Below are 19,232 nucleotides of genomic sequence, written 5' to 3'. Positions count from 1 at the left end.
CTTGTGCAAACTTGTTACTAATCTAGTTTCGACATCTGTATATCCTTTCGTAGAACTCTGCCCGTGTCGGCCGTATCAACCGGGCCGAGGCACGCGTTACGTGGATGGTGGCAGTGATGGTGATTGCCTTCATGATAGCCTGGACGCCTTACGCCGTGTTTGCACTAATCGAACAGTTTGGCCCTCCGGATGTCATCAGTCCGGCGCTGGGTGTGCTGCCGGCGCTGATCGCCAAATCCAGCATCTGCTACAATCCGATCATCTACGTCGGTATGAACACCCAGTACCGGGCAGCCTTCAGTCGGGTACGGAACAACGAATCCATACACAATAACACCACCGTGAACCAACCAACGAAGATTACCAAAAGCAGCAACGATCTTGTCGAGTGTAGTGTTGATTTTTGTCACAGGAAACCGAGACTGAAAACAAATCACGCTGGCGGCGGCCATCACAACAACAACAACTTCCGACATTCGGAAGGGAACAATCCGCGGCCGGACAAAGCCGGCTGCGTGCGGAACGCACTGAATGCAATTGACGAGTCGCGATCGGCTGACTGCGCCCGTCAGTTGATGCGGTCGGACTATGAACTATCTGTGATCAGAAGTAGCAAATCGATTTTAATCCAATCAAACACCTTCCGGACTCATCTGGTGTAGCTGTAGAATAAATAGGATGCAACGATGGAACGGGAATTGATAGGCACAAGTAAACTAAGAAATAACTGACATACATATTCAGTTGATACGAAAGTAAACATATTGAATTGAACACTTAAAACTATTTTAGAACATGCTCAGTCATACAGAAAAAATATATTTTTTGAGATTTTTTTGCACATACGAAACAGACATATCATCGATAGAAAATCGGAAAACGATCAAATATTTTGAAACAATGGTTAATCCTCACATTCCCCACCAGTTTTTGAACATTCAAGACCAAACGTTTCAGTTTGCATGCTGATTCAAATCAGGGATGCTACACGGAGAACCCGCAGATCACAAAATTACAATATTGCAATTGTTGTTTCACGCCCTGGTTGTTTCAACTAAAATGTTGTTGTTTTAACTAGCATATCTGTTGATTTTGTCATGGTTATGACAGGTAACCGAAATTGTTGTATTCAAATGCTGTCACTTGGCGGAGAACGAAGACAGCAAAACGCAGAACAAAAAACCTCTTCATTTCACCAGAAGCGTTTCATATTGAAAATTTTCAATGGTAAATGAACGTCATTTATGTTAGTTACGTAGTGGTCGTTTTATGTAAGTGAAAGTATGCAGAAGAATATATCAGTTAATTATAAAACAAGTTTTCCATGTGTTAAATAGATATTCCTACAGTATTTTTTTTAGGATTTTATTTCATCTGAGAGTAATGTATTCTAGGACAGTTCATGTCAATGTTATTAAAACCGCTTAACGTTTTAAAATTTGCTGCTAAAGTGAAGTGGTACTATTTGTATTTTCTTGAAAGTGTATCTGTAGCATTAGGTTTACCAGCGAGCCATTCTGCAAGTGATGGAAAAATTTCCTAATTCCCTGTGACCATTTTTTCTGGTGAGTTCCCTTTTTAGAATTGTAATCTTTTGGTTCATTTCCATATCCTTTGTGAGTTTAGTGATAAAGATATAAGCAGTTAATTAGGTAAAATTTCGTTGTTCAAGCAGTGAACGATTAGCTGCCCCCGAAGAGGCTAACAGTAAAAAATATTTATTGCAATTGGCGTCTTATGTTTAAATAACTGAATAATTGGTTGAAACAACTGAGACATTGTTTTGCTTTCATGCATACAAGTAACTTTGCTGGGATTGTGTCTTTGCTCAATTGCACGAGTGACATCTCATTGAAACGTTTCATTGTTCGCTCAGGGTGTTTGGCATTGCTCAACTGAAACGTTTCATTACTTGTTGGGTGTCGTTGCTAAGCTGCCAGCACGATAAATAAAAAATGACAGATTAGTTAAAACAACAGTCGATTAGTTGTACCAAATTTTAACCAATCAAAATCAGAAAAACAACTAATATTTTAGTTGTTTTGCGATCGCTGGCTTTTCCGTGTAGGTCATTTTTCCAAAACCCTGTGTTTGCATTAAAAATCAGAGTCCATCTAACATAAAAACAGTCCTGCATGCTCGTTTTCGTTAAGGGGCGGGTAGGGTTTAACACTATTGAAAAATCATTTATTATTTTCTTTGTACTTTCTCATAGTAAAACATTTCAAGAATATTCTGGAAAATTTTCAAGCCTATCGAAACAGAAGTCAGCAAGTTATGGACCTTTATCTTTGCTTATCTTATACTGCGAAGATGTAAGAGCTCGGCACACAGGTCCAAGATTTCCGCTTCGATTGACTTAAAAACTTGACAAAACTTTCTTGAAATGTTTCATTATAACAGATTTTAAAAGAAAAAAAGGCGGGTGGGTAGTGTCAGAGACATAACTGGATGTCGTGAATACAAAAATAACTGACATGTTCCTTAACACTTCCGAGTATCAATTAGTTGATCAATTGTATGAATTATGCAAGCATTCCCCTTTTCCACATTTTTCGCAAAAAACAAAGAAGGCTTCACTTGATCTGGATTAATGTGAATTTCACACAGCGAAAAGTGCACAAATCTAACCAAACTGTTCTAGATTTGCACTAAATTGAGGATATTTCCTTTCGATTTGCGACCAACAAATCCTATTTTAGTTCTTTAGAAAACTTTTAGAGCCATTAGAACGGCTGATTACAAAATGCTCTCCACCGTTGCTTTTTTACCAATGCAAATGACTGGCAGCTGTGACGTAATCGCTCTTGTCGGAAGCGAAACTAGCTTTGCAAACGACACAAAATACATCTGCTCGCAGTGGCGATAGAATCCAAACTGATCTAATTTTTGTTGAGAGGCTTGTTTTTACCTGATTTCGTTTGTAGCTTTTTCACTAATTGGCGTTCCTAACGGCTATAAAAATAGCCGCATACAGAATTTTAATGTCGATTATTTCATTTAGGATTTGCATAATTTATTGAAAGAAACTATTAATATGCTGTAGGGATTCGTTTCTAGCATTCAGAAGAACCAAATTGAGGAACTCACTACGATATTCAACACTTTTCGGAACATTTTTCTCGAACGGTTTGTTGTACAGCAGCAGATATTTTGTTCTCTTCCTCAGAACGCGGGGCAATTCAAACGCGCCTTTCAAACGGAGCGCCTGCTGCGTGGTCAAACCCTGTGCTCCTGTCACTTCCATAAATTAAATTCATGTCAAAAAGCGTTTTATTGAGTTTAATCAAAATAGTGCATCATCATAAACACCATCATCAGCATCAACCAGCTAGAAGAAAAACAAAGTCTTTTGTCGCTCTAATCACTATTTGGTGTAAAATATATTTCTAAACTAATTTTGCATGGAGAATTGCTATTGCGTAGAGAATGCTGTCAAATTAACAATATATTATTATTTTCATGAAATTTTCATCTAGCATTTATTTCTCTTAATCTACACGGAAAGACCGAAATCAGCATTTTGGCAAAAAAATTAGTTGATTTTCTGATTTTAATTAGTTATTTTTTGAGACAACTAAAAAAATCTTACTTTTGCTAATTTAGATTTTTTAATTCTAATTCCCTAAATAATAATAAAATAGTTGTTGAAATGGCTATTTTTTTAGTTGAATTCACCAATTAAATGTGCTGTCATTTCTTAGATAAGGCAAACTTCATATCCATTCAACTCTTTTTTTAGTTGAATTAGAGAAATAAAACGTTGTTGCTCTGTTACCGAGAAAATATTAACACCGTAATGACTACTAGCCACTAGATGGCACACTATTACCGAAGAAAATTTCAGTCGCGGTTGTCTTTTCTATACTGGCAGGTATAAATAGGATGTTGTATTGGAGAAAAAGACATAAACGAAACATAAATTTCTTTTTGAAAATTTTTCTTCTAAATCGATTTTTTCTTCATTCGACTTCGCGAGATCGACTCTCTCACTGAAAACTTTAAGCACTCGGAAAACATAAACCGAATACATATACAATTTGAGCGCAACATTCGAGACTCACTTCACCGTTCCGCGTAAAAACATTATTACGCACAATCGCTTCAAATGCGCACAAATTCTGAATGAATACACTTTCCACTAAGAGTTTACGTCAGTTTTACAAATCGGTTTATAAATTTATATATGGATATATCGTAACACATGTGAAAAACATCTAAACAATTTGCCAGCAGTTTCAATAAGACTGTCCTTTTAAACTTTTTAATAGATTGTTTTGCTTTGACACTTTTCATGAGTTTTTGACTAATAAACTTGTTAATAAAACCCATTTCATTTTTGTTTTCTTTGTGCTGTGTGCTGTGATTTTAATAACAAAATTAGTTGTCAATGAAAATTTCGTGTTGGATTGAAATATTGCTGGTTTGTGTCCAGGATATTCGCCAACTAAACACATTCTCTAAAACTAAGAGTTTTTTTCAGCAAAGTAAATTCTCAATTTTAACTAATTTTATAGTCATTTTCGAAATTTTGTAGTTAAAATCAACTAATTCAAAAACAGTAATACGAATTAGGCGCAGAGCTAATTTCGGTCGTTCCGTGTAGTATTCATTTTATTGCGAATGAAACAACGCACAGTGGTTCAAAAGCGCAATTTCAGGCTCTTAATTGATAACTCATAGAACCGTGGTTTTTGAGGTACAGTATTTTCAGCAAAGTTGCTCAGAATGATAGACGCCATATTTTTGGCAAATTTTGTTTATGTGATTAATCCCCTTAAAAGTGAGATAAAAATATTATTTTTGCTCAGGACCAACATAGGGGCTAAGTTACTTCGACAAAGTTGTTCAGAAAGTCATTTCAAACAAATTTGCTGAAGGTACTATTTCTGTAACTTGAGTGTAATTCATGATACAATGTATTTCATGAAAAGGGTGTCTTAAACCCAGTTTTTGTACAAAAACACATATATTTTTCATTTATATGAGTTTTTCATTTTCTACAAAGCTCTTTATCATTAAAAACTACACAACTTGTTCAAACATGTTATGCTGATATCATTTCAGTTCAATGAAATAGAGCCACTTTTCATGATGTTTTTTTTTTACAAAATTTCATTTTGTCTATCATCAAAAGGCGCAGAAATGCGCAGATGAGACTACTTACACATTAAACCACTTCAAAAGAGCTTTCATTATGTGGTTAAATTACTCGTCTGCGATCGTCTGCAGGTGAGATATGTTCTTTTCAAATATCCTTGTTCTGGACATTTGCAATGATAAGGTTCATTGCATATCAGATCAGATTTCAGTATATATTCGTTACCATGGTAACTCTCACAATAAATGATTTTTATAGACATCGAATTCTACAAATAGAACAGTATAGTAATCATTACAACCGTTTTTTGAAAGTAACTGTCAGACATTTTTTGAAAGTGAGGTAAGAAGCCACGACTTTGAAAAAAGCAATCATCATGTCGAATTACGTTATGTCATTTTTTGGTAGGTTTTTCTATTGAAAAGCTCTGCGGATAAATATCCTCTATTCATCAATTAAAGTGGAGATCGATAAACGCTTGCTATATTGTACTGTTCACAATGATTGAGAAGTTTCTTTCAAACAGATTTCGAGAATATTATACATGCGAGCAATTCAGATCACTTACGAATCGGGATCCCGTGAATTGGTTATTAGTTTCATCGGATTCTTTGTTGACAAATATTCGTCAATGACCAAAACAGTCCAAAAAGAATCTGTCGGACGATGCTAACAGTCTTTTAGCTGGTTGAGAACATTGTCAGCTATCATAAAATAAATACAAATAACTAGAAAATGAGTTGTGATAATACTTTTGTCTACCAGAAGACGACATAACTTAATTCAATTTGATGATTGATTTTTTTCGAAAGTCGTGACAAAACAGCTACTAAACTATTCCATTTATAGACTTCAATGTGCAAAAAAATCATATTTTGTGACAAGTACCATGGTAATGAATATATACTGAAATTTGATCTGAAATAAAATTAACCTAGTCATTGCAAATGTCAAGGACAAGGATATTTGAAAAGAACATATCTCGCCTGCAGACGATCGCAGACGAGTAATTCAACCACGGTATGAAAGCTCTTTTCAAGTAGTTTAATATGTAAGTAGTCTCATCTGCACTTTTCTGCGCCTGTTGATGATAGACAAGTTAAAATATTGTAAAATAATCATGAAAAATGGCTCTATTTCATTGAACTAAAATGATAGCAGCATAACATGTTTGAACAAGTTGTGTAGTTTTTAATGATAAAAAGCTTTGTAGAACATGAAAAACTCATATAAATTGAAAATTTATATGTTTTCTTACAAAAACTGGTTTCAGAACACCCTTTTCATAAAATACATTATATCATGAATTACAATCAAGTTACGGAAATAGTACCTTCAGCAAATTTGTTTGAAATGACTTTTTAAACAACTTTGTCGAAGTAACTTAGCACCTATGTTGACCCTGAGCAAAAATAATATTTTTATCTCACTTTTAGGGGGATTAAAAACAAAAATGAAATTTGCCAAAAGATGGCGTTTATCAACATGAGCAACTTTGCTGAATACACTGTACCTCGAAAACCACGTTTTTAATGAGTTATCAATTAGGAGCGTGAAATTGGGCTTTTGAACCACTGGCGTGGCGTGGCGATAAAATCCAAACTGATCCAATTTTTGTTGAGAGATTTGTTTTTACCTGATTTCGTCTGTAGCTCTTTCACTAATGGGCGGTCCTAACGGCTATAAAAAATAGCAGCATATAGAATTTTAATTTCAATTATTTCATCTCGGATTTGCATTCCATTGAAAAAAAACTATCCGGATGCTGCACGGGATTCATTCCTGCCTTTCAGAAGGACCAAATTGTGGAACTCACTACGATATAAAACACTGCTCGGAACATTTTCTCGAACGATTTGTTGTACAGCAGCAGATATTTTGTTCTCTTCCTCAGAACGCGTTCTGATTGGCTGGTGTTGACATGGGTCAAATGAGACAGGTTTTTCAATAGTGTACTATTGAAATACTTCAATGCTTTTTCTATACTCGCTTAAAATGAGAAATTTCGATTCTATTGGTAGTTAGATTATATAAATCCTTTCACAGATCATTGAGCTATGAGCTTTAAAAATACGAGAAAGGCAAACGCGCCTTATGAATTATCCTCTTTGATACTCGTTCATACCAAACATTTCAGAAAAGTTTAATTTTGAATTATTTGAGATTATGTCACACAACTGAATATTTTATCATAAAATTGTGATCATATTTCCGATGGCATGTAGCAAAAAATATGTTGATTCGTTAGATACAACAAGAGATATTCACGATCAAAAACTTATCACTCTCTCAGAGGGTAAATTTTGAAAAGGCACCCCCTAGTAAAGTAAGTCGTATTCACGACAAAAAATCGTAGAAGTCACCGATGTTGAAGCTGCCTTTGTGATGCATAAAATTTTTAATTCCATTTCCGTTATTTTGCAGATTGATGCTATTCCTGCGAGTTCCCATGTTTTTGGTACCGTTGATGATTTCGAATAGGCAATCTTCGAATTTGATTTTTTGTAATAATTTTTTTTTGGCGTGTACTACTGTATACTATATATCATGGTTGAAAACAAAATCATCATCATATAATGTTGACTTATAAACAAGTATTACCGAGAATAATTTGCGATCGACACATTCATTATAGATTCTGCTCTCGCTCTCTAGCACAGTTTTATTATATAGTATAATGTAAAATCGTAACAAACTGGCCTGAATAGAAATGTAGTCGTGTAATTGAAAATACAAAGGTAAATCCCAAGGTATTACCGAACATAATGCTTTAATTTCAAATAATTTATTTTGTTAATATACCCTTTTCAAATGTTGCACTCATGAACGAATGTTCGATTCCACGAAATACGAAACGAATGCAAGATTTTTCATACAAAGATACAAAGTAGGGTGTTCAACGGACGTTCCATTTTATAAGTAAACAAAAGTTTCAGGCGCGATTCAAAGTGGTTACGCGAAACTCAGCTAATGTGTAAAGTTGCTCCCCGGTTGTTATAGGCCCTTTGATTCAGAATGCCAGGTCATTTTATTTTTCAATAATCCGTGTTCGTCGCAAAACTCAGTCTTCGGACAATTTGTGTTTATATCCCATAGGAACTTTGTTGAACGGGATTATTTTCGTGAGCCAAAACAAGGGGGCTGGGTAATGTCAGAGACATAACTGAAGAACGTGAATACGAATAAAACTCACATGCTTCTTTCTCACTTCCGAATCAAATTCAATAATCGTTCGGATTAGTGATATCGGTACATACAAACTTCCATTTTCGAGGTCTTATTTCACGATTTACGTAATTTTTTTTTGCGAGCCCACTCCAAAATTAAGTGAACTCTAGAGCAAAATTATTCCAAACTTGAATTAAAGCACTGAATTCAATTCCCAAAATTTAGTCAAGAAACCAGTTTTCAAATTCTAGTTCAAGAATCTAGAATTAGGTTTCAAACTCCGAAGTCTTTGTTTTAACTTTTTAACCTGAGTTCTGGAACTAAATTCTGAAACTGAGTTCGTGAACTAAAATTCGGAACTTCAAATTAAGTTCAGAATTCAGGGGGACTAAAGTCCAGGTACTTAATTTCGTTCCAAAAATCAGTTTTAGAGTTCAGTCCCAGAATCCAGTCTAAATGAGGCTTCACACAACGGAGAAGATCACAAAATTAGTCAAATTTTTGAATTCAAGTGCGATCTGAAAAACTTGAAATCAAATTTCTTTGTATCTTGAATATGATCTAGAAAGATTATTTGTGAATAAACTAGCATAACTTCTTTCGTATTTACATAATCTTTTGCATCGATTGTCGCAACATTATTTTCGTGACTGATCATGCCGCTATCTTTTCCTCCCAAAAAAAACGATATGTCTGTTTTGTAAGCTGCATACCAGCCTTAACTGGATTCGTTCTCACATCAACCAGCCACTAAACACGAGAAAATCTCACGGAAAGACAGAGCCCGCTTTCCGACGGGGAAAACTCCACCAGTAGCTCTTATGATGGTAGTTTTCTCGAAAACTCTAGGAGAATTGCGCAGTGATTCAACATGAGCTTACCGAATAATCAGTGTTACTGTTTAGATTTCATATTTACAAAAAAAACCGCTAGGCCCTAACTACTTTGCCTACTCGGCCCATGTAAATATTTATGTTATTCGCATAAGACTGTTATTAATCGAATGGAAAGGACAACGGGAAGGGAATAAATTGTGAGAAAACCCGAACTAGTCGGGTCGATTTCATCTTGCGATAACTTGTAAAAAATAAAAACAAATAGTACAACTATGAATAACTCATACGAATCACTCCAGATTATCAATGCCAGAAATAGTGCGTTTGCCAAAGCAAGCAAACAAAAAGCGAACAAAAAGTGATTGTGATTTGTATTTTATGAAAACTGTAATACTTATAAAATAGCTCTAGGGGAATTCTTATGAATGTACACAAATCAACAATGTTAATAAGTAACTAGTGTAAGACGCATGTATGATTACTTTCAATAAATTCTAGAACCTAAATCTCTAGTTTATTATTTTCAGGATGACTTTGTCTCATTTCAACTAGTAGAATATCACAAACAAATCTTAAAATTCAAACTTCGATCGCGAATAGTCGAAATAAGGTAGCATTGCAATCACTGATACAAATAACAGATCGGCTGAAAAGTTCGTATCGTTTCTCTGAGAGGGCGCCACTAGAATTAAATCCATACCATTTTCAGTTAGTACCAACCTTCAAAAGATACGTGTATAAATTTGACAGCTGCCTGATTATTAGTTTGTGAGATATTGCATTTTGAGTGAAGCTACTTTTGTTGTTGTGAAAAAAATGGAAAAAAAGGAATTTCGTGTGTTGATGAAACACTACTTTTTGATGAAAAAAAGTGCCGCCGATACCAAAAAATGGCTTGATGAGTGTTATCCAGACTCTGCACCGGGCGAAGCAACAATTCGTAAGTGGTTTGCAAAATTTCGTACTGGTCATATGAGCACCGAAGACGATGAACGCAGTGGACGTCCAAAAGAGGCTGTTACCGATGAAAACGTGAAAAAAATCCACAAAATGATTTTCAATGACCGTAAAGTGAAGTTGATCGAGATAGCTGACACCCTAAAGATATCAAAGGAACGTGTTGGACATGTTATTCACGAATATTTGGATATGAGAAAGCTTTGTGCAAAATGGGTGCCGCATGAGCTCACAATCGATCAAAAACAACAACGAATTGATGATTCTGAGCAGTGTTTGGAGCTGTTATATAACAATGGACGAAACATGGCTCCATCACTTCACTCCGGAGTCCAATCGACAGTCAGCTGAGTGGACTGCACGCGATGAACCGAACCCAAAGCGTGGAAAGACTTAACAATCGGCCGGTAAGGTTATAGCGTCTGTATTTTGGGATTCGCATGGTATAATTTTCATCGATTACCTTGAAAAGGGAAAAACCATCAACAGTGACTATTATATAGCGTTATTAGAGCGTTTGAAGGACGAAATTTCAAAAAAACGGCCTCATTTGAAGAAGAAAAAAGTTTTGTTTCATCAAGACAATGCACCGTGTCACAAGTCGATGAAAACCATGCTGAAATTGAACGAATTGCGCTTCGAATTGCTCCCTCATCCACCGTATTCTCCAGATTTGGCCCCCATTGACTTTTTCCTGTTCTCAGACCTCAAAAGAATGCTCGCTGGTAAAAAAATTTAGAAGCAATGAAGAGGTAATCGCTGAAACTGAGGCCTATTTTGAGGCAAAAGACAAATCATACTACAAAAATGGTATCGAAAAGTTGGAAGATCGCTATAATCGCTGTATCGCCTCTGATGGCAATTATGTTGAATAATAAAAACGAATTTTGGCAAAAAAAATGTGTGTTTCTATTAAACGATACGAACATTTCAGCCGAACTGTTAATGTACAAAAAATACTACAAATTATGAACGAAATCTTATTTATACCTTATTTTGAGTACTATTACCCAAGTTTTTGCCAAAAAGATTCCAAGTAGTCATAAAACCGATGCAAATATATACTGAAAGCTAAGTTATTTATACTCAATAGTAAGGTATTGGGAGTACCAATTAGTTCGATCCGTTTTCAAAAGATGGCTCTGGCTGTTATGAATATTGAACAGTAACAGCGGATGTCGATAGTTTCAAGAGGTTAGACATATGCCATTAATATTCAGTTCATATTGCTTCGAGTTTCTCAAAAAACCTTGTTTTTCACTGCGTTAATTATGAGCAATTTCAGTTAACTAGGGAGCATTTGCGGGAAGTTTTTGTCTTCTGTTTTGATTGAAAGAAAAGCGCAGTTGAAGCACATCAAATGCTTGTGAATGTTTATGGTAATAATGTTCCAACTGATAAATCATGCAGAGAATGGTTTTGACATTTCAAGAATGAAGATTTCAGCGTTGAAAACAAGCCTCGCTCTGGACAACTAAGGGGAGGGTAGGGTCTAACACTTTTGAAAAATCATTTATTATTCTCTTTATATTGTCTTATAGTAAAACATTTCAAGAACATTCTGTGAAATTTTCAAGCCTATTGGAACGAAACTCTGGAAGTTATGGACTTTTATCAATGGCTATCTCATTCTGCGAAGAAGCAAGAGCTCGTCGCACAGGCCCAAGATTTCTACTTCGATTGACTGTAAAACTTGACAAAACATTCTTGAAATGTTCCATTATAATAAAACATAAAAGAAAAAATGTTTTTTTGGAAATTTTACAGCCTATGGGCTCCCTGAAGTAATTAATTATTATCATTAATTTTATAGAGAAAAAACTTTAAACGCATTTTTCTCGAAAGCATGTTTTGAAAGTCCGTGTCCATCGTCATTCAAAAACTACTGCACCATTTTTTTTCAAATTTTGCACACATTTTCTACATATCAAAAACCAGACCCCAACGTTTTCCTTTTCGTTGTTTGTTACTTTGGGGAGGTTTAACAGCTACGAAATGGCGAATGTTTTCGTGAAATATCATAGTTTTCCCTTAAAGCAACCACCAAAAATTTAAAAAAAAAACAAACAGAAACGTTGGGGTCTAGAAAAACTTCTTCTCTAACTATGCTGCTTTGGTTTGTTCACTTCTGATTAGTTTGCGCTGAGATACAGTGGACACCGCAAAACATGATTTTTAAGAAGCGTCCTCAAAAATATCTCTTCACCGACTAATTTCTCAATATTTTCCCATAAAAAAATTACAAAATGATGTTCGAATGATGCTTTTTATCATGAAAAAAAACTATTCAAATGTTGAACGTTTGTTGAACGATAATTCTGGAAAAAAATCGCAAAAACGATAATTTTTTTCATCGTTTAGACCCTACACCCCCCCCCCCCTCTTAAAAAAAAATGGAAGACAGGCATTACTCGATGAAGATCTAAGTCAAATGCAAGAGGAGCTTACGGAATCATTAGAAGTGACTTGACAAGCAGTTTCTGTACGATTAAAATCCATGGGAATGATTCAAAAGTAAGGCAGTTGGGTGCCTTATGAAATGAAACCGAGAAACATTGAAAGGCGATTTTTCACTTATGAACAGCTGATTCAAAGGCAACAAATAAACGATTTTTTACATCGAATTGTTACTGGGAATGAAAAATGGATATTGTATGATAATCTCAAGAAGAAAAAAATACTACGCTATGCCCGTTCAATTGTTACCATCGACCTCAACCTCAACCTCAACACCAAAGGCGAATATTCATGCTATCATGCTCTAAAGTTTGGATAGTTGAAATAATAAAATATATTTTATAAATTCTATACTATCGAAGTGGTAGTTTGTTCTGATGAAACTAGTACCACTGAAAATCAAAGTTAGCGTAACTTTGGAGACCTTTTTTCCATGGTAAACAATTTCACTTCGTTGATATGGATACGAACATTTTAAGGATTTGTCGATACGATGAAAACAAGAATTCGTTTCATTCTGCGATCCAAGCGTACTTCTAATTTTGGTACTTTACTACTTTGGTTACGACACGAGCAATCGGTATAGACTGCAATTGATGCGTTTGAGCCATGCATTATGAGAAGAACGGCCGGAACATGAGCGAAGGCATGATAAAGTTATTCTCCTGCATGACAACGTTCGGTATCATGTTGCAAAAATCGTGAAAAAAAAATTGGAAACGCTCAAGTGGGACATTTGTCGCACCCGCTGTATTCTCCCGACATTGTTCCTTCTGATTACTGATTGTTTCGAAGGATGTAGCACGATCGATTCACTTCTTTCGCAGAATTGCCTGAGAGGTGGGACAAAGTGGTAACTAGCGGTGAACGATACTTTGAATAATCTTTAAATACTTTTTATTTTGAAATAAATGCATTTTTGACACCGAATTGATTTGTACTCTCAATACATTTACCCAAATGTTGGGTTTCATTTGTTAAATTTTAGGTTCAATGCAGGGGTGGAATAAGCAATTTTTTTGATTCACAGTAAATAAAAATATTCAGTATTATCTTTTCATATCACATATTTATTGTAGAAATTATAATGAATTTTGAAATGAATGATTTTTTATAAGATAAATTTTGGTTTTACTTAGAATTTAAAAAGGTCTTCAATTTCATTCTCCACAATTTAAAAACATAATCGCAATTTTAGTTTTTTTTTATTCACTGTGTTCGGTTTTTTTATTCACAATCGGAAATATTGATTCACGTTTTCATGCGCGAAATAGGCTTAATTCCACCTCTGGTTCAATGAGGTTTATTTATATTCAGCTCATTGAATAGAACTCTCTCTCTCTCTTGGATGATTTTGCTTTTTGTGTTTTTGCGATTTCTAACTGGATTATTTCGATTATGACTAGAAATGGTTGTTGCTGTTTAATTCGATTCCACCTAAGAATGGTCCAAAATTTTAAACTAATCAAATGGGTACAATTCCATTTCGACTCAGATTGACGAAAACCTGTCCAGGTTTACGTGAATGGGTACTTTTCGACAGTAACGGAACCAGTGTTGGCATTATCATTCTCAAAATATCAAAAATCAGTTATTATCGCCGATAATAATTGTTGGTGATTATCACTTACAAAATCATCGCCGAACATCATGAAGAAAATCATTTGATATTCTGAGAATGATATTAGAAAACGATTATCACTTAATATCGGTGTGCGAAATTTTCAAAACATCAAATATCACCGCTGAGTATGGGGGAAATCATCACCCGTTCAATCTCACTTTAGCGATGTTTCGTAAACTCACACATGATTATCATTCAAAAGCATTATCACGATTATCACCCATGCGCGATTTTCACTACCACATGGTGATATTCCGTGAGGTGAGTGTGGTATTGAAAATCAATTTCAACCAAATCTTAACATGCAGTATGATTATTTTTGGAACGGGTGGTGTCGAAAATCGTTGTCTGAAGTTATTTGAAATTGATGATAGTGAATTTCGGTTCGTAAAATTTTATCAAAACCCATGCAATATGGGTATTTTTGGAATGGGTATGATAAGTAGGTGTTGAATATTGATGTCTGGAGTCATTTTGAAATCCAAGATGGCGGCTTTCGGTTCATGAAAATTCATCTGAAACCATGCAATATGGGTATTTTTGGAACGGGTATGATGAGTAGATGTTGAATATTGGTGTCTGAAGTGATTTTGAAATCCAAGATGGCGGCTTTCGGTTCATGAAAATTCATCTAAACCCATGCAATATGGGTATTTTTGGAACGGGTGTGATGAGTAGATGTTGAATATCGATGTCTGGAGTCATTTTGAAATCCAAGATGGCGGCTTTCGGTTCATGAAAATTCATCTGAAACCATGCAATATGGGTATTTTTGGAACGGGTATGATGAGTAGATGTTGAATATCGATGTCTGGAGTCATTTTGAAATCCAACATGGCGGCTCTCGGTTCATGAAAATTCAACTAAACCCATGCAATATGGGTATTTTTGGAACGGGTGTGATGAGTAGATGTTGAATATCGATGTCTGGAGTCATTTTGAAATCCAACATGGCGGCTCTCGGTTCATGAAAATTCAACTAAACCCATGCAATATGGGTATTTTTGGAACGGGTGTGATGAGTAGATGTTGAATATTGGTGTCTGAAGTGATTTTGAAATCCAAGATGGCGGCTTTCGGTTCATGAAAATTCATCTAAACCCATGCAATATGGGTATTTTTGGAACGGGTGTGATGAGTAGATGTTGAATATCGATGTCTGGAGTCATTTTGAAATCCAAGATGGCGGCTTTCGGTTCATGAAAATTCATCTGAAACCATGCAATATGGGTATTTTTGGAACGGGTATGATGAGTAGATGTTGAATATTGGTGTCTGAAGTGATTTTGAAATCCAAGATGGCGGCTTTCGGTTCATGAAAATTCATCTAAACCCATGCAATATGGGTATTTTTGGAACGGGTGTGATGAGTAGATGTTGAATATCGATGTCTGGAGTCATTTTGAAATCCAACATGGCGGCTCTCGGTTCATGAAAATTCAACTAAACCCATGCAATATGGGTATTTTTGGAACGGGTATGATGAGTAGATGTTGAATATTGGTGTCTGAAGTCATTTTGAAATCCAAGATGGCGGCTTTCGGTTCATGAAAATTCATCTGAAACCATGCAATATGGGTATTTTTGGAACGGGTATGATGAGTAGATGTTGAATATTGGTGTCTGAAGTGATTTTGAAATCCAAGATGGCGGCTTTCGGTTCATGAAAATTCATCTAAACCCATGCAATATGGGTATTTTTGGAACGGGTGTGATGAGTAGATGTTGAATATCGATGTCTGGAGTCATTTTGAAATCCAACATGGCGGCTCTCGGTTCATGAAAATTCAACTAAACCCATGCAATATGGGTATTTTTGGAACGGGTGTGATGAGTAGATGTTGAATATTGGTGTCTGAAGTCATTTTGAAATCCAAGATGGCGGCTTTCGGTTCATGAAAATTCATCTGAAACCATGCAATATGGGTATTTTTGGAACGGGTATGATGAGTAGATGTTGAATATTGGTGTCTGAAGTGATTTTGAAATCCAAGATGGCGGCTTTCGGTTCATGAAAATTCATCTAAACCCATGCAATATGGGTATTTTTGGAACGGGTATGATGAGTAGATGTTGAATATCGATGTCTAGAGTTCAAGATGGTAGATGTTGCTGTTTAAATGCATTAGAAAATATGGAAAATAATCGGAAATTTAATTTATAAAATCGCCAATGAGATATTTAGTACAAAAGGCATATGAAATAACTTTTTATTAACGTTTTAATTAAACAACACAACGGTCAGGCTCACGAAAAAAATTATAGTTTTAGTAAATGTAGTAAAAAATATTTTAACTTTTATGACACATTTCACAATAAATATGTATGCATTTACATATTAAAATCTTTCAGTTCTAAAGCTATTTTTGGTATAAGATCTGAGTTCAACTTCAACACCATCAAATCTTGTATTTTTTTGTCTCCCAAGCGTTGGCGATGATCGGTAAGTACAAGTTTTAATGCACTGAACGCGCGTTCTACTGTTACCTGAGTAGATGGGGCGGAGAGAACCACCATCGCCAAAAGATACATCTCTGGTCTTCTGAGCTTTTCACCGACCCAAAAGTGCAATACATTGAAAATTTCTTTATGTTGAAGCGCATCATAACACTGGATTGTTGACGAGGACGAAGGTTCATTAGTGCACTGATGATGGTAAATACTCGGAATTGCAATCGGAACCTTTGGACGGAATTCCAATTCTTTGATTAGTTGGAATATTTTGTCATTTTCTGACTTAAGCTCCGGAACTTCAAAATTTGTTGAATCTTTTTGAAAGTATTCGTTTAAATACTCATCAATAAAACTTGTCTTAGGAAGTGGATATTCTTGATCATATTTTATCTCTGTATGATTGTTCAATTGTTCGAGCCGTTTCCACAGTTCGAGTAGGTAGCACTATAAATGTATAATATGCAATTTAAAATTTCTTACACTTTATTTGTAAAAAAATAATACCTGAATGCCAGCTTTATCTGCTGCCGTGATTCGATTCGATCCGATATAATTGTATCTAGGATCCATGTACAAAGAAGCCTTGAATTGCATGGTATTTGTCAAATTTTGTAAACGCTTATCCATGGATTTTATTAGTTTGACTGCTAGCGTATTTATTTTCAGCGTGCTCAGCTGCGCTTGACAAATTAGCCATTCCGTGTAGAACTCTGATAACGGAACATGTTCTCGTTGAAGACTTAATGTTAAAAGAAATACTGGCTTCAAGGCGTCACAAAACTTTTCAACGAAAGTCCAATGTTTCGAAAAGGCTAAATAGAGAACTTGGTTACATGACATTATCTTACAGCATAAAAATTATGTTTCCATTGGCTGTTGATAAAATTTCGAAATGGTGTATAATTAGTATAACAAAACGTACTCATTTCCTTGAATTTGTTTTCTAAGACTAGATAGAACGCCTTCTGGTCCATTAATGATTTGAGCATCATATAAACTGCATTCCATCTGGTAGCATTCGACAGAGGCGAATAATGAGCTTTATTTTCTATGTATAGTTGTTTATACTTCCCTTGTCGTGACGTCTTGACCAACGTTTTAATTTTATTAATTTTACCAGTATATTGACGAATTGCATCCCATACAGCTAGCTGGCACGTATGAGCAGCGCAACGCGTACCGCTGATTGATAGAAGTTGAATGATGTGTTTTCTGTTTCTGTCAAATGATGTGTTTTCTGTTTCTGTTGATTCATTATCCGATGAATCTGAATTGGCATCGCTGAGTGATTCGGATTGGTTCTCATCGTCTTCTTCTAAGGCTTCATCGGTTGAGACCAAATCAACCATCCGATGATTGGGAACAGTATCAAAAATTTTATCGACGGCATGTTTTTCAACCCTTAAGATTGCATTTTCGTTCGACATATGGGATAATGCATCACGCAATCGAGATACCGATGCAACCATATTGCTTCCGTTATCGTGAGCAATAGTGTATATTTGCTCCGCTTGCAATCCATACGCTTCTAGTGCTTCACTGGTAATAGTCTCTTGCAAATTTTTGGCTGTCTGACTAGTCACCATTTCTTTTATGGCTGAAATATGAAAACGATTTAAATTATAAACATTAGCTGTCAGAATCATTTTTACTCAAGTTCCGACACACAATTTGTCCATCAATGTTGAATTGTGCATTTACTCCGAATGAATGATGATTTCGTCGCGACGCACTGTCCACTTTCAAACTAATCATTTTATTTTTCAGTTCTTCAGTTATCATTTGCCTAGCAATGGACGCGCCTTGTTCAATTAACTCCCCAAGGTTTTTGCGGTTCATGGTCAGACCGACGGAATTCCACAGAGGATGGATTAAGGTTCGAAATCCGATCCACTCAGGATAATACAAGGGTAATGAATTCACTGTTGCTAACTGAAGGGTTCCTTCTATAACAGTACTCCTACTGATATCAACGGAAACAATATTGCCACGCTTCACCTTTTTCGTGGGAGTCGCATCAGTATTGGATGATGATAGTTCCACTTTATTCTTTTTAGCTGCTGGAGGTATTCCTAAAAGCTCTAACTTATCCGCATGTAGAGTTCTTACATGCCGAATAAAATTGCCATGGACTAGTTTTTCTTGTGAATAAGTACATCCTCGGCTCGCGATACATTTAAATTTACCATCCGTGGTCGATTCAATTGCCTTCATGATTTTATCTTGTAATTTACTCATTTTTATTTAACAATCCAACAATAACTGTCTAGTTCGAAAACTTCCTAATGGTAAAAACAATCATAACAAATTGTTTGCGCTTGTTTCACACAACTACAATATAGAACTACGTAGAAATGATGAAAGCGAAATTTGCCGAGATCAAATGGGAAAGCACACGAATATACATAGCCGATCAACAGCGTTGCCGGGCTTGTTTTATCAATTTAATGTTCAATAAATCGCTTTTAGAGTCGTTGATTTACCAACTTAAAATAACAAAGAATACAGGGAATATTTTCAATTTCCGTTTGAGATGTCAGTGATTACAGAGTGTAACGTCGCTACTTTATAAATACCACTCAATTAGTGTTAAACTTTAAGTCTATGTTGCACTTTAAGATGCACAGATATGCTA

At 35.4% G+C, this 19,232-nt stretch overlaps 1 protein-coding gene across 2 annotated transcripts in view; it reads left to right on the top strand.

Moving 5' to 3' along the window:
- The window catches only part of LOC131427204 (vertebrate ancient opsin-like), a 78,196-nt gene extending 68,585 nt beyond the window's left edge, over positions 1 to 9,611 (top strand). For both annotated transcript variants that reach the window (XM_058590191.1, XM_058590190.1), the window contains one exon: positions 54 to 9,611. In XM_058590191.1, coding sequence (XP_058446174.1) covers positions 54 to 662 — 609 coding nt within the window. In that variant the 3' untranslated portion in view covers positions 663 to 9,611. The remainder of the gene's footprint in view (positions 1 to 53) is intronic.
- Positions 9,612 to 19,232: the final 9,621 nt, after the last annotated feature.

Source organism: Malaya genurostris, chromosome 2, assembly GCF_030247185.1.
Source record: "Malaya genurostris strain Urasoe2022 chromosome 2, Malgen_1.1, whole genome shotgun sequence".
NCBI lineage: Eukaryota > Metazoa > Arthropoda > Insecta > Diptera > Culicidae > Malaya > Malaya genurostris.
Note: the sequence above shows the minus strand (reverse complement) of the source record. Positions and strands in the feature narration are given on the sequence as shown.